The 14,345-nt window shown below is 38.4% G+C and overlaps 2 protein-coding genes across 3 annotated transcripts; one reads left to right on the plus strand and one right to left on the minus strand.

Moving 5' to 3' along the window:
* Nucleotides 1–489: 489 nt before the first annotated feature.
* Nucleotides 490–2,988, minus strand: LOC116196874 (chitinase-like protein 1). Its single transcript, XM_031526797.1, has 3 exons — nt 2,485–2,988; nt 1,559–1,718; nt 490–1,214 (listed from the first exon to the last, which is right to left on the minus strand). Exons 1-3 carry the CDS (start codon nt 2,876–2,878, stop codon nt 791–793), a joined length of 978 nt encoding a protein of 325 aa, XP_031382657.1. The 5' UTR covers nt 2,879–2,988; the 3' UTR covers nt 490–790.
* A 4,924-nt stretch (nt 2,989–7,912) lies between these two features.
* Nucleotides 7,913–13,069, plus strand: LOC116196745 (ribosomal RNA small subunit methyltransferase H). 2 transcript variants are annotated; one of them, XM_031526620.1, is made up of 6 exons: nt 7,913–8,292; nt 8,938–9,367; nt 10,056–10,307; nt 10,729–10,797; nt 11,785–11,977; nt 12,453–13,069. In XM_031526620.1, exons 2-6 carry the CDS (start codon nt 8,951–8,953, stop codon nt 12,878–12,880), a joined length of 1,359 nt encoding a protein of 452 aa, XP_031382480.1. In that variant the 5' UTR covers nt 7,913–8,292; nt 8,938–8,950; the 3' UTR covers nt 12,881–13,069. The 2 variants fall into 2 exon arrangements, with proteins under 2 accessions (XP_031382480.1, XP_031382479.1); XM_031526619.1 differs by having other exon boundaries at nt 7,913–8,288.
* Nucleotides 13,070–14,345: the final 1,276 nt, after the last annotated feature.

Genomic DNA, 14,345 nt, shown 5'->3' on the forward strand with positions numbered 1-14,345 from the left:
ACATAAAAAAATCGTATATATAACGATGCCAAGGTTATCTTTAGTCGACTGAAGTTGGCCTTCGATTGAACTTGTCCGACAGATTGTGCCTTGGCGTTTTCAGAGGAATTGGTAGATCATCTCAAAGAATCAATGAATAAATATAACTGGAAGCACCTTGAGGCCTTTGGCTAGAACTAAGGCGATGCCTGAATATGAATAGTCTCAATCTATTGGCCCAGAAACCTTGCGAATCGAAAAAGAACTATTTTTGATGCTTGAACATGGATAGTCTTAATCTATTGGCCCAGAAATCTAGTGGCCCAGAAATCTAGTGGTTCCACTGAAAAAGAAAAGATGGCTAGCCAAATACAGCACCAGTATTACCACATTCGTCATTGTAGTAAGCCGTTATCTCAAACTTCTTCAAACAGTCTGATGCTCTACAGCAAAATGCAAAATAAAGTGTATGGAGAGATCAGACATTAATAAGAGATGGAATAGAAGAGAGACCGAGCACACAAATCAAAAGTAGATGTATATGATTTATGGGAATTACAAGACAAAAAGAACAGTGGACAATACCTACTTACACATATCAGACAACAAATATCGAGGGACCAAACAAACAACGAATATCGGGATAAATAGCGGCTAAATCTTCTTACACATATATGCAACCCAATTTTTTCTTCTTATGTAAGTTCTTGGCCAGTTCAGGCACTAAGAAGCAAGGCTCAGTTTCAACATGATTCTTATTGATGATGATACATGGACTCGGTGACTTACAAAGCCCGGGGCTCAAGGGAGCTCAAGAGGCAGCAGCAGTTGTGGAAGGTGGAGCAGGGGGGTTGAACAAACCTTGTTCTGCACAGCTCAGTACTTCATTGGGGCCCGCTTGCTCCCGACCCACACCCAGCAGGTCAATATAGTAGAGATAGTGAGAGATGACTACGTTCATAGGATCAATGTCACCTTTCCCGCAGGTCAGTTCCCCGTAGAGGAGGTTCATGGTGGCACCAAACCCGGGGACCCGCTTGGCGAGGGTGTCGTTCTTGGTGAGCTTCCAGTTCCCAACAAAGACATCATGGGGCGAGGGCTGGCCCTCCTTCACTGGGGTCATCCACCTCCAAATAGCAGCCTGGAAGGCTAAGGTTGCGTTCTGCTCGATGTATTCTGGATGATTCAGGAGGTCCACCTTCAATGCCTCTCCAGCCGCACCATAGTTGTAGTTCCTGTAATCATAAAACCAGACCCATCACTTTGTATCTACGAGCAGCTACAAAAAACCGAGTCCACAAGCAAGTTTATGGAATAACAGCAGAATATATTACGAGAAACTAGTGTGTTCTTATAAATATTTTCTTCTATCTCCTTTGGATAAACAAACTTTCAGTTGGCTTTGGTTTTAAGTGTCTTTCATATTGAGGCGCTCATACAATTCCTACACAAGCATTTCTTACTCTCTTTCTTCGCAACAATTAGTTTCTTTCATCCTGATTCCCTTTCAAAATTCTAAAGCACAATGTTGCCAATAGATGGAGAATGCAAAAACAAATCAAAATAAAAAGGTACATACCAGTAGATAGGCAAGGCTCCACGGCCATAATATTCAGCTCCAGGAGTGCATGGATATTCAAATTTGTAGAAGTCGTCACAGTATGACTGGCTCGGGCTCATCTCCTTATTGTAGCAAAGGCCCCACGCCAGTGGTCCACCGGTCGCAACTCCATACCCACCTAAAACCATTGCCAAACAAAAACATGTCATTACAACAACAAACTCCGATAACTTGATCATTACAAACAATCACATAGCTCATAGCGAAAGTTTTCTCCCCGTTTTTCTTGTTCTTTTGGGAGCATTTGTCGGCTAAGAGAATCCAATCCAGATGAAGCTCATCAGTCCAATTAGCTCTAAGGTGCCTACATAACTCAATTTCACAAAAAAAAGAAGAAGGTATCTAGTCACAAAACACATCATGATTTGGCTGAATCAGCTCTAACTAATGGACCGTAATCACATATGCTAGTAAGAAAGCAAGGCATCGACCATTGCATCTGCCAAATGATTTGTTGCAGAATTTCAAAACGTGGGGCTATGATTGATAAGTCCAGCTCAAAACAAAGACAAATCAATTACAAACCATCAACTGATCCAGCAAAATTAAGGGCCAAATGTGACAAATCACATAAGATAAAAGCATCAGTCAAACAATCAAAATTCCAGAGATCTCCGAAATTGTGGAGACGGAATCGCGAATTTTGAAATTATAAGGTCACTGCAGAGGTTTCAGCTCCAGTTTCCATGGATTGAAGCTGTAATGTGGTAAATCGCGCGTAATGCACCCCATGTCCATCATCAATTTCGAGCCCGGTAGCAAAATTCCAGCCACAAAGATGCAAACTTTCCCAACAACAGAACCACAAACTGCAGGGGCAACAAATTGGGATAGAGAACGGCGAATCTACAAGGGAAATGAGTGAGGGAGGAAGAGGGGGTTACAGGAGGTCTTGGCGCCGACGTGGCCGAAGAAGGCGGCGATTTCCTTCATCTGCATGGTCTTGTTGCCGGTGGTGCCGAAACCGAGGGGCTCGTAGATGTTGGCGGCGAGGATGAAGGACTGGTAGTCCCAGAACCCGACGGCGTGGGCGACGGGGGAGTTCCGCTTGGAGAAGAGGTTCTCGAACTGGTAGACCTGGAAGACGTCGGAGATCGTCTCGTTACAGCAGTACACCGACCACTGGTTACACTCCCACTCCGTCTTCTTGCACAGCTTCTTGCCCTTCACCTTCTTCACCAGCGTCTTCCCGTCATCTAAGGAGTCCGCCGCGAGTAGCAGGAGGCTGAGGTATAGGATGGCAATCACTGCAAAGGCGGAGACCCACTTCGCCTCCATTGCCGTTCTTCTCCTTCAGCAAGCTTCTCCTTCTTTCTCCCAGCTGAATGAAAGCTTTACCAGACGGAGACTTGCAGAGAGAGGCATTTCGCATTATTTATTTATGAAAAAATTTGGCAATGATTTATCCATTTTATTAAATTTATTATATATATATATTTTTATCAAATTTATCATATTATTTTGCATAAAATCTATCCCGACGTTATTTTTTTCGTCGACATCTAACTGTCATGCTGACATGACACTCACGTGGCAAGTGTGACCCACTATCTCTCCACTCGTCAAGTCAGCACGGCTATTAGATGTCGACGGAAAAGATAATGTAGGGATAGATTTGATACAAAAAGTAAACCATGTGATATATTTGACAAAAAAAAAATAAATTTGACAAAATGGATAAATCATTTGAGGTAAAAAGCCCTTTATTTATGGGGAAATTTCAATTCTGTCCTCTGGGTTTACAATTTTCTATATTTTCCTACAAATGTTTTGTATTATTTGTATTATCCACCTTGCCACCGACACCTTTCAAAGCGACAAGGTTTTCCATGAATCGGAGTTACCACGTCACATTCATCCGGTGGAGAAAGTATTTTATGACATGATAGTATCATGTGTTAATATTTCAAGTAAATAAGAATTTATTATTTTAATTTTTAATATATAAATTAAAATAAATAAAAATTATTTTTGATAAAAATAATTATCTTTTATATGTCTCGTGATATAATTTTAGCAGGATATCAACATTTTACGCAAGACGAGTAGTGGCACAAGCCGATGGAATCTCGACACCTATGTATGCGTGTCCCGTCAGCATTTATTGCCAGCACACTGACGGAACTTCTAGCATAAACTAACGCCATTTATAGTCTATAGTTTAATCTTTTATCAAAATTCTGTCTACAAAAACCTAAATGTAGTCATACTCTAATCTAGAATCAACATTGAATATTCAATAAGTATTAGTAACAACTAATTAAAATGCATGTAAAATAAAAATTAGCTGATCAGCGTGAGTCATATTTACCACTTACATGCATTTTTATTGAATGTTATATAGTTAATTGAATGTTATATAGTTAATTGATTGAGTAATGTTCACTGAATATTTACTCTTTATTGGCTTTTGCATTAAGAAAAGAAAAAGGAAAAAAAGAAAAAAGAAACAAAAGAGCTGACAATTGATCACTCTCTTCTCTGCATACATCGTTCATTTTGCAAGGTTTATCTTTTACTTCTCCAACTCAAAGAGCTTATAGATGTTGTCGTGACCATTGTTCCCAGTTTTACTTCTCCAAGTCCAAGGTTAAATTTTTACTTGCTCCAGGGCGCATTGAGGTAGACAAATTATGAAGTTATACAATGAAAAGTACAGGTAAATTACGATATAATTTTCAATTCTTTAGTTTCTGGATGAACTAAGTACTCTCAATAGTTTTATAGATCCCACATTGATAGAGTGAAACGGGATAATTGCTGCCATATTGTCCTTCGTGCGATTGCCCCTAGCCAATGTTGGTTTCATCAAGAAAGATATGCAGAGGGAAAATATTTGTGAAGCAAGAGATGGACAAAGAGACTATAACCATTTTTTGAAATAAACAAGGACGTGATCCGATGTTTTCCTATTCAGTACAAGTGGTCCAATATAGCAGGATGGCGAATATCTTTGGAGGGACAGTAGATCAAAGTTAGATTATAATGCGTTTGGAGATGTTGTCATATTTGATACTAGAGAAAATTATCAATTCTGTCCTCGACAGATTATATTGCCATCATATTTGCCCTCTAACAATTTTGGGTTTTATGCCAAGTCAAATTTTTATGAGAAATTGTCTTAGTGGATGCATGAGTGAGGATGAATTTGAGACGAGTTGGCGAGACATGATTAAAACACATAATCTTGATGCGCATGCATGGTTGAATCGGTTGCATGAACTTCGAAGGAAGTGGTGTCTTGCTTTTAGTAAGGATTTCTTTTTCTGGGGAATGAAGCCTACTCAAAGAAGCGTGAGCATGAATAATGTTTTTCATGAGATTATGCAAACTTCAGTGCCTCTGATACAGATTATTCATTTCTATAATTAAAAGGCCGATGAATGAGCCAAGATGAGTTAAATGAAGATTTTCGTTGTAAAAATGGCGGACCAGCACGGGTGGTAAATTATGGAGGAATTTTAGGTCATGCAGCAAGTGTGTATAGTCTCATATTATACAAAATGTTCGAGGAAGAATTTCTTGAAGGCACGAGAATCAATTGTACCGAAGTTAGCAAAGAGGTAACAATACTGACTTACAAGACGAGCAAGCACAATCATAAAAGGGAGCATGTTGTCCAATTTGATCAATCTACTTTCTCTATATCATGTAGTTGCAAGTTATTTGAGAGCTTAGGTTTGCTATGTAGGCATGCTCTGCCAGTGCTTATTGCGAATAATGTGAATGTGATCCCTTCCAAACATATTGTGGAAAGATGGACCAAAGGTGCAAAGAATCGAATGATCTCCACTCGTTTAGGCTCTTCAATTGAGAATGAGAAATCCATTCGCACATTACGTCTTAGTGAATTGAACCATTTAGGGCAAATGGTTTTTGACAAAGGTTTAGTCAATACTAAGTACACTAAAATTGTTGTAAAGAAGTTGAAAGAATCAATGGAGCTTATATAGAGAAAGCAAGAGGCCCGAGATCAAGCTCAAGATTCTGGTGGTAATATGTCACAAGATAGAGAAAGTGATAAGCTTGATCAAGTGCCAATCTTGATTCCTCCACGTGTTCGGAGAAATGGTGTTACCAATGACCGAATCAAAAGTAAACTAAAAAAAAAAAAAGAGCAGAAGAAAAACTAAAGTTACAAATGCACCTAAATGATGCAGGTTTGTGATTTATAGTTTCAATTATTGTAATAATATGTTGCCTTTGATAATTTTTATATCTTTAATAAGTTTATTTTATGTGAATTACACAGAAATTCTCGTTGAACTTATCACCGCGACCGGATTCTCATATACTTATTCTGATATGTAATTAGGTTTTGGATTTGCAGTTGTTTAATGTGGATTATGTAGTGCTTGTTGTCATACTTAACATTGCCAAATTCGCAGAGTTCAAACTTACCATTGTTGAATTCTCAAGTTCCATTTATTTATTGCTATATATACACACACACACACATATATTATACATACGTGGCTTTTCTTTTAAAATTTTTGGTACTTCTTTTAAAAGTTTTGGTACCTAACTTTTTTTTTTTAAATGCAGAATCGATTTCCAGTATTACCACCACAAGGCCATGAAGTTCTATTTGTTTATTTTATGATTGATAATTAGCTTCCAAAAAGCATCAGATATAAGTGTTTTTACTTCATATTAAATAATCCATTCGCAAAGGTGCCCACATGCAATTCGCCTTCTCTTTCAGATGTGACAACTATAGAGGACTTAGATTTTAGCTTTGTGAGTTTACTTCAATAAATTATTCATTTGTGAAGGTCAATCAGGTATTCAATGACAATTTGCCAAATTTTAGTTGATATTTAAGTACTTAATTATATTCTGATAGACTTAACTAACTTTTAAGCCCGTGCGTTATACGGATTTATTTATACATGATAATTATTCACAGTCTTTACAGATGAGATGACTTTTTATGAATGATAAGAGTTTTTAATAAATAATTTCAATTTTTGAATAATAATTTCTAATATGTTAGGCTTTAGATTGATTTAAAACTATTTACTTTCAATTTTGTTGCTGATTTTTATATTTAATTAATCATTTGTATATTATCTAAGATCATTATATATATTTGGTTCAAATATGGATACCTAATTTTGTAATGTTTTAGTCTAATATTTTTTAATATTATATTGTGACATTCTCATTTAAAATACTTAATTTACATCTTTTGACAATTTTTATTACAAAAGTTATTATGAGTAATTCATATTTTAATTCTATATGTGGAATTGTATAGATAATATGATAACTTTGTTATATGATATTACTATATTTATTTATGTGAATCAACTATAATATTTATTTTATAATATTTAATTTTAGTATATTGATAGCATTTTGTTACTTAGTGTAGTTTTTACAGGCGTAGTTTGTTTTACTATTTTTTCTTTAATTGATGAAATTTAATTTTTTTATAATATTGGGAACATTTATTACTGGCATTTATTACAGGCGTAGTCTGTTTTACTATTTTAGTGAGTATTCTTTTTTTAATCAAAATAATATGAAAATATTCTTAATTTAAGTGTATCCTCAAGATACTTAGATCACATGAAATTATCAAAATGACATAAAAGAAGAATAAGCAAAAATTATAATGTGATATTTAACCCGTGACATAGCTAGGGTCTCCTGACACTAGTATACATTATAATTGAGATTGATATGAAATTATCAAAATGACATAAAAGTAGAATAAGCTAAAAATTATGGTGTGACATTTAAACTACGACATCGCGCGGGTGTTCTGACACTAGTATATATTATAATTGAGATTGATAGTAACTGATGCTCAACTAAAAGGATAAACCCCAACAATTAACCTTAATATCATTTATTCTTCGACGGTATTTGATTATCTGGAAACAATAAACGTGCAAGCATATCGGGAATATATAATATGGACTACTAATAATATGGAAACATCATGGCTTGCCGGAGCTAGATTCGACTCCGGCTCCTAGCCATTCCCAGGGTTGCGAGCCCATGACTGGGTTTAGGCTAGAGTTGCGAATCCAGACATGGGCCTCGCGAACCCTGGGTTCGTTGAACCAGGACTCGGGAGCCTCGGGTTGGCTTGTCGGACCAGGGATGGGTTTGTCAAGTCCAACCATGCCGTGTTCCTGCCAAACCGATTCTCACGATGTTGAGAGCTTACAATGAAGTACCATTTTTTGCCCCTTATTGGGCTCAAGTCTCGGTTCGGGCTCGAACCTAAGGCCCAATGAAAACAAACCGGGCCAGGCCGACCCATTAATAAATAAACCACATAGACAAAACCGTTGAAGACCTTATCGCTTGCTATCAGTTAGCGGCATTTCTTTTCCTTTCTCCATCCAAAATCTGCAGGTCGCCGTTGCCTCTCGTCTCTCCTCTCGGAGTTCAATTCCTCTCCCGTCTCGTGTCTACTGCTAGCGGCAGGAAGAGACGATCAGTCACCTACTCACGTCACCAGGATAAGCGATTAGGGGGGGAGGCTCTGTGCTTCTTCTACTTCTTTCGTCCTCAATCTTTGGTTTGTATTGTGCCGCTTCTTCTGGAAGAGCAAGCGATTCCCGGATTCTGACCTTCTTCGCATTGAAACTTGAAATGTCCAAGCAAGCTTTAGGATTGGATTGGAATAGATTTTGTACTACTGGGTAGGCGGTTGGCTAGCTTCTACTGGGTAGGTACTATTTATTTGTAGTGCTGCTGAATCTATCTTCTGTCCTAGCTTAGCTTAGCTAGTATTTTTGCTATAATCTTATTATTATCCCATGCTAATTGCTAGCTATTGATTGGGATACTGGGAGGGAGGGAGGGAAAACTGTGACAGGGATTGAAAATTGATTTGAGGGAAGCGTGCAGTTTTGGAGGATACAAAATCAGTGTTTGAGCTGCTTTGCTTTGACCCGAGTTGTGTGATGTGAAGCAGGAAATGGCTTGCACATTGCATTGCATAAACGATCATGGTTGGTTGGTAAAGCAGCATGATTTTAGGGCTATGTAATGTCTGCTGTTGTAATTTGGTGGTGCATTAATTAATTCAAAACATAGAACTTGATATCTATCTATCTATCTATATATATATATATATATATATTAAATGGATCGCTGCACCTTACCAGTCTGACTTCATAGGAATAGGATGCTCTAGTATAAAATCATTGAGGGTGCCACCCTGTGGCGCACATGCATGATCATGTTTTGCTTATTCAATAAGTCTTGTGTGCGCTCCTGACTCAGTTATATCATCTTTGTATCTGTCTTTTTATTTTAAAATTATTGTTTCATTGTCTGCTGTCAATAATAATTGGATATCTCATCTAAACCAGGGATATTCTTGAAATGTTCGGAGGAAGAGCAACAGTGAAGTTTTTGATGTGGTCGTCTTCAATTCTGTCAAAATCTGATATATTATTTCCAGGGCATGGTGGAGAACTTTTTTTCAGTCTCAATCGGGCTTCGTCTTTTAAATCTACCTCTTCTTGTTTAGCACGCGTTTCAAGTAGGAGCATATCTAATGATTCAGTTAAGAAGAAGAAAAAGAATAGCAACAGGAAAGAAAAGAGCTTTATATCAGTGGACTCACTGGTGAAGCGGACACGTTCTAACAAGGAACTCGATGAGGATATAATCGAGCAGCATCTCAGTGCTGACAGCCACGTTCCTGTGATGCTGGGCGAAGTCTTGGATGTATTCTCCAATCGTCAGCTCCGCTCTTTTGTGGATTGCACTGTTGGTGCTGGTGGCCATTCTTCTGCTGTTCGTAATCTACTCTTCTGTATTATCCCATCATATCATCAGCTGTGTTGCTTTGATAATGTTTATTTGCTTGTAAATGTTTGTGCTTTCTCACATATATTCATATCCTTAGGAATCCTAGTGTAAATATTTTGCGAGAAAGCTTATTCAGATTTTTATTTTTTTGCATGGCTGCCTTACTATTGCTAAAGTTCTGAAAGAAAGATGCACATCAGTGCCTATTGATACAAGTCTCTTTAACGACTTTCAAGTTTCTCATTATACAAAGTTCTTGTCTGATGCTCTCTTCATTTCAATTATAATGTTCATTCTTTTTCTCCAGTTTCACCAATTTGGTGCAGCCATTTACTCATTATCTAACTTTTGCACATTGGTGCTTTTCTCATATCTTATGGGAACTCAGGCTTCATTTACTTTATGTAACATTTTCATATATCCTTGATATTCTTCAGGAGTTTGGTTTTATGTTTTGTTTTACCAACTAATTCAATTATCATACATTTCTTCTCTTACCTAATTCTCTTTTAATTTAAAGCTGATAAGTTACTTCGTGTTTGTTTACTGAATTGTTTTGTATTTGCCTGTCTTCTCACGGAGTCTGCCATTCTAATTTTATACCTTCCAGCTTAATTTCAAACCAATTTACAAATGCTCAAATCTCTTATTAACTTTTGACTCATCTTAACAGATAATTCAGGCCCATCCAGAGCTTCAATGTTACATTGGATTGGATATGGATCCAGTAGCACATGAAATGGCACGTACCCGAATTAATGGTCTTCTAAACAGTGGTGCTTCTCATGTGTCTTCAGATTTGAGGACACATTTTCATCTGAAGAACTTCAAATTTATAAGATCTGTGTTAAGTGAGGTTGATGAGAAACTCATCGACGGTGGAGTTGATGGCATATTGATGGACCTTGGGATGTCATCTATGCAGGTCTGTTCTAAAATTATTTTATTATTTCAAAGTTTCTATCTCCTTCATATCAATGCAGTAAGCGAAAAAGAATAATGCATTCTCATCCTGGCAATACAGGAAAAAGAATTTAAAAGTCAATGAGCAAGAAACAGTCCCGTGGAATATTCAAAGTTACAAGACTAGAGCTATCTATTATGCTCTCAGAACGAATCTAGGGAGTAAATTTTTTTTAATAGATTGATTTTTTTTTAAGTTTTCCTCCGCAAACTGAGCATGATTCCAGTGTACTGCAGAAATTAAGCAGTAACAGTGGTTGCCAGGATTCCTTTGCTTTGAATCACACCATACGCTCTTTGTAGACTTACTTTTACTCATTTCCTTTGGATTCTCCTGACATCCATGCTGCTCTCCATAAATATGTCACTCAAGCATTTCACAGGTTAATAATCCAGAAAGAGGTTTCAGTGTACTTGGTGATGGACCTCTTGATATGCGGATGAATCCCCAGGTAAGCTTCTCATGAAAAGAATATCAATCCATTTTTTGCGCCAAACAGCGGTTGCTGTTTATATATTGCATGGCAATAGGTCATTCGTCTTTATTTGAAGCAATGATTTGCCTTCAAATTGATTTACCTATTTGTGTTTTCTTTTCTGATTTCCCATTATTGTAAACTGTTGAATGGTTTTGTGTTGACTTTTAGAATTATGTGCATGTAAATCATAACTAGAACGGTAGAATTTCCAATTTATTTATTACACTGGCAAAGAAGTGTTGAGCATGAAATGGTAGAGATGAGAATGCAAAGAAAATGGAGAGGGATTTCCACTGATTATTACACTTCATATAAATACTCAGTTTGATGGTACCAAGTGAATATTTTGATTTTTGTGCTGATGCCCTGATACAGGCAATATGCATGCAATTGATGTTTGAAATTGCAAATATAGGCATTTGGAAGAATTTTTTTAAAAGAACAAAAGGATGAATATTTCTTATTGGATTTGCATTTATGTAAAAGATCGCTACGTTCGCTAATCTTTTGGTAAAGTATCATGTATACATTCTCTATCTTATGCTCTGTGATTTCTGTAGTCGACAGATAATGCAAAAGAGCCGTCAATATCTTACCATACAGATCTAAACTTTTAAACATTGTACTGCGTCTGTGCTCATTACTATTTGTTCTTTTCTTGTGCAAATAAATTTTGAGATTTCCTTTTGGTCAACTTTTGATACCTCCATAGTCTTGGGTCCCTCAAAGCTAAATTATAAAGTGTATTTGTATAATTATTACAAGCTTTCGTCATTATTTACTGTAAGAACTGGATGCGCTTATTTTCTGTCTTACCTGTTCTGAGTTTGTTATTTGACCACATTTTGCTAGATACTGGTGCATTCATACCAAGTTGTTTAGACACCCTTCATTTGCTTGATTCATATACTTGGAATATCTCTCCACATCATATGACACACTAGGAGGGTGATTCTGCAGGAAAGTCTGACAGCAGAACACATTCTAAATTCTTGGCCTGTTACTGAAATTGGACGAATTTTGCGGGAATATGGGGAAGAAAGCAATTGGTTTTCTCTTCAAAATAAGATAGACAGGTCTCGTAACACTGGTGGGTTGCATTCCACAAGGGAACTTGTGAAACTGATTCAGAATTCAACTCCAAGATCAAGAGGTAGGCAAAACATAAGAATCTAAGATCTTATATTTCCTCCTTTCTGCAATATTATTTTCCCCGAGCTTAAGACAGCACTTTATGAGATGAGAAAAAAGGAAAGATTTTGCTTCCAACTCTTTTATTGCCTCTTCTAGTAAGATTCTCGACTTGTAATGCTACTGATAAAGTCTGATCACGATTTTTCATTCAGAATGTTTACGTGGTTGAAACTTGAGCATATTACTGATATTGCCTTTCTTTGATATGCATCTGGTCTTCAGGAGCAATGTAGAAAACTTTGAAATTGATTATATCCTTAGTTTGGGAAAAATGTAATGTTAGATTCGATCTTCTTATAATTCCAGTGAATTGGTGTAATGTGGCGTGCTGGGACCCATAAATGATTATATAGTGGCTTGCAATTGATCAGTCCGGGAAGACTGGGTGTATGATAGAGTTTCTCCCTTATTTCTAATGCTGATGCTTGCACCAGGAGGGAGGCAAGGGTGGATCAAGACTGCAACTCGGGTATTTCAAGCTCTAAGAATAGCTGTTAACGACGAACTCAAGACACTGGAAGATTCTGTCTACAATTGTTTTGATTGCCTTTCACCAGGGGGGAGATTAGCTGTGATCTCCTTCCACAGTTTGGAGGACAGAATTGTGAAACAGACTTTCCTTGACATAATAGGAGGCAGAAGTGGGAGCGATGAGGGATATGGGCAATCGAGTGAACCGGTGAGTGGAAGCCATTTACAGAAGAAGCATACAGCGGACGCAGAGGAAGCATGGATTAAAAGGGTTGTACAGGGCAACAATGCAAGGATCTTGACCAAGAGACCAATAACACCGTCTGAGAAGGAAGAGGAATTGAATCGGCGGAGCAGGAGTGCGAAGCTCAGAGTAATTGAGAAGGTTTGACAAATGTAGGTGCCATTAAGTTTTCCAAAGCAAAAATATTCAGCAATAGAAAGTTTTGCTTGTCGCGATATTAATTTATCTTCGAAGGGAATATTTTGAAGATGTGCCATTTAGTGTCAAAGTAAATTCCAATGATCTCGTGGAGTAAGCGGAGGTTTCCTCTCTCTGCCTTCTCCATTTTGGGGCCAATTGTGTCATCACTTATCTCAAGAACTCTTCGGGCTATCGTCCAGGCAACCTACTTATAAGATTCGGGAATCTGGACTGTTGACACTTTAAGCTGTTCTGATAGCTTATGATCAGCAGGTAAATGTCGCTTGTAAGTGATTGTAGACGGTACATCATCTTTGCCAGGTGTTTACGGAGAAAATCACAAGAAAGGCTATGAAGCATCATCTTTGCCACTTTTTTTCTTTCTTTTTTTTTTTAAAAAAAATATTTTATTTTATTTATCTACTGAAAAAGCTAACTTTCCTCCTAACTCTCTCTCCCTCTGTGCCTCTAGAGAAGAAACCCTAACTGGAGTCCCTTCGCCGGCATGTCCGACTTCGGCCCATGTGTCAGGCGCCACCTCCACCGGGATCCTCTATTTTCCGGTTATCTTTGTTCTCGGAGGCCATCCGCCTTTTTCTCCCTTCCCCTCTTCTTCTTCCCCTTCCCTTCTTCTTGGATAGACGTAGGAGCTACTCGGCATTGCTATCGAGGGGACGGCGACAGTTTCCTCATGATAGATAATCTTCGTTCCAGTCCTGGGTCTAGGATTCCTTCGCGTGTTTGCTCTCACATAGTTCGGTAGGGGCTCGAGCCATAACGAAGTGGGTCTCGTTGGCACCTATCAGACCCTACCTCAATCTTTCGACATCAGTGAAGGCCTCGACTTTAGTTTGATTTTGCTATCCCATTTGAGGCATGGCCTTCTCTAGTCTCGGTCCAGGCGGTGCTCTCCAACGACGTGTGTCATGGCAGACTCAGTTGTCCACAACGCATTTCCATGGTACGGGTCATAGCAGATCAAAGCTCTCTATGGGTAAAGACGCTCCTCTGTCGCTCGCCTCCGGTTGCCCTTGGAGAGGACGGTTGTCTCCGACGTCTCTTCCTCAGATTTGAGGCAGAGATGTGGTTGATGGCGTCCCAGAGGTTGGAGCGACCCTCCTCTTCCTCTCCGTTTCCGATAGTACGTAGAGGTGTCTCCTCGATGGAGCAGTCTGTCACTCCCCACCGAGTTGTGCCATCCTCCCTCCGTCTCCAAGCAGATCTGAAGTCGTCCGTAAAGCCAGCCCTAAATTCCACGGTCGTCAACTACTGTGTTGGCAGAGAACTCGTCGATCGAGCTTTGACCCGACTATGGCACTGACCCGACTACACTCTGACTCGAATCTGTTTGCTTCGACCCCTACTAACATTGACTCGGCTAGCACAGCCCCGACTCGACAGGGTCTGTCCTGACTTCGGTAGACACTGCCTC

The sequence above is a fragment of the Punica granatum genome, chromosome 2 (assembly GCF_007655135.1).
Source record: "Punica granatum isolate Tunisia-2019 chromosome 2, ASM765513v2, whole genome shotgun sequence".
NCBI lineage: Eukaryota > Viridiplantae > Streptophyta > Magnoliopsida > Myrtales > Lythraceae > Punica > Punica granatum.

Excerpts from the sequence above, each read along its gene's own strand:
- LOC116196874 (XM_031526797.1), bottom strand. The coding sequence starts at position 2,878 with ATGGAGGCGAAGTGGGTCTCCGCCTTTGCAGTGATTGCCATCCTATAC. Across the intron at positions 1,719-2,484 it reads CGTCGGCGCCAAGACCTCCT|GTGGGTATGGAGTTGCGACC; the intron begins GTAACCCCCTCT and ends CAATGGTTTTAG. Across the intron at positions 1,215-1,558 it reads GGAGCCTTGCCTATCTACTG|GAACTACAACTATGGTGCGG; the intron begins GTATGTACCTTT and ends TTATGATTACAG.
- LOC116196745 (XM_031526620.1), top strand. The coding sequence starts at position 8,951 with ATGTTCGGAGGAAGAGCAACAGTGAAGTTTTTGATGTGGTCGTCTTCA. Across the intron at positions 9,368-10,055 it reads CTGGTGGCCATTCTTCTGCT|ATAATTCAGGCCCATCCAGA; the intron begins GTTCGTAATCTA and ends TCATCTTAACAG. Across the intron at positions 10,798-11,784 it reads ATATGCGGATGAATCCCCAG|GAAAGTCTGACAGCAGAACA; the intron begins GTAAGCTTCTCA and ends GTGATTCTGCAG.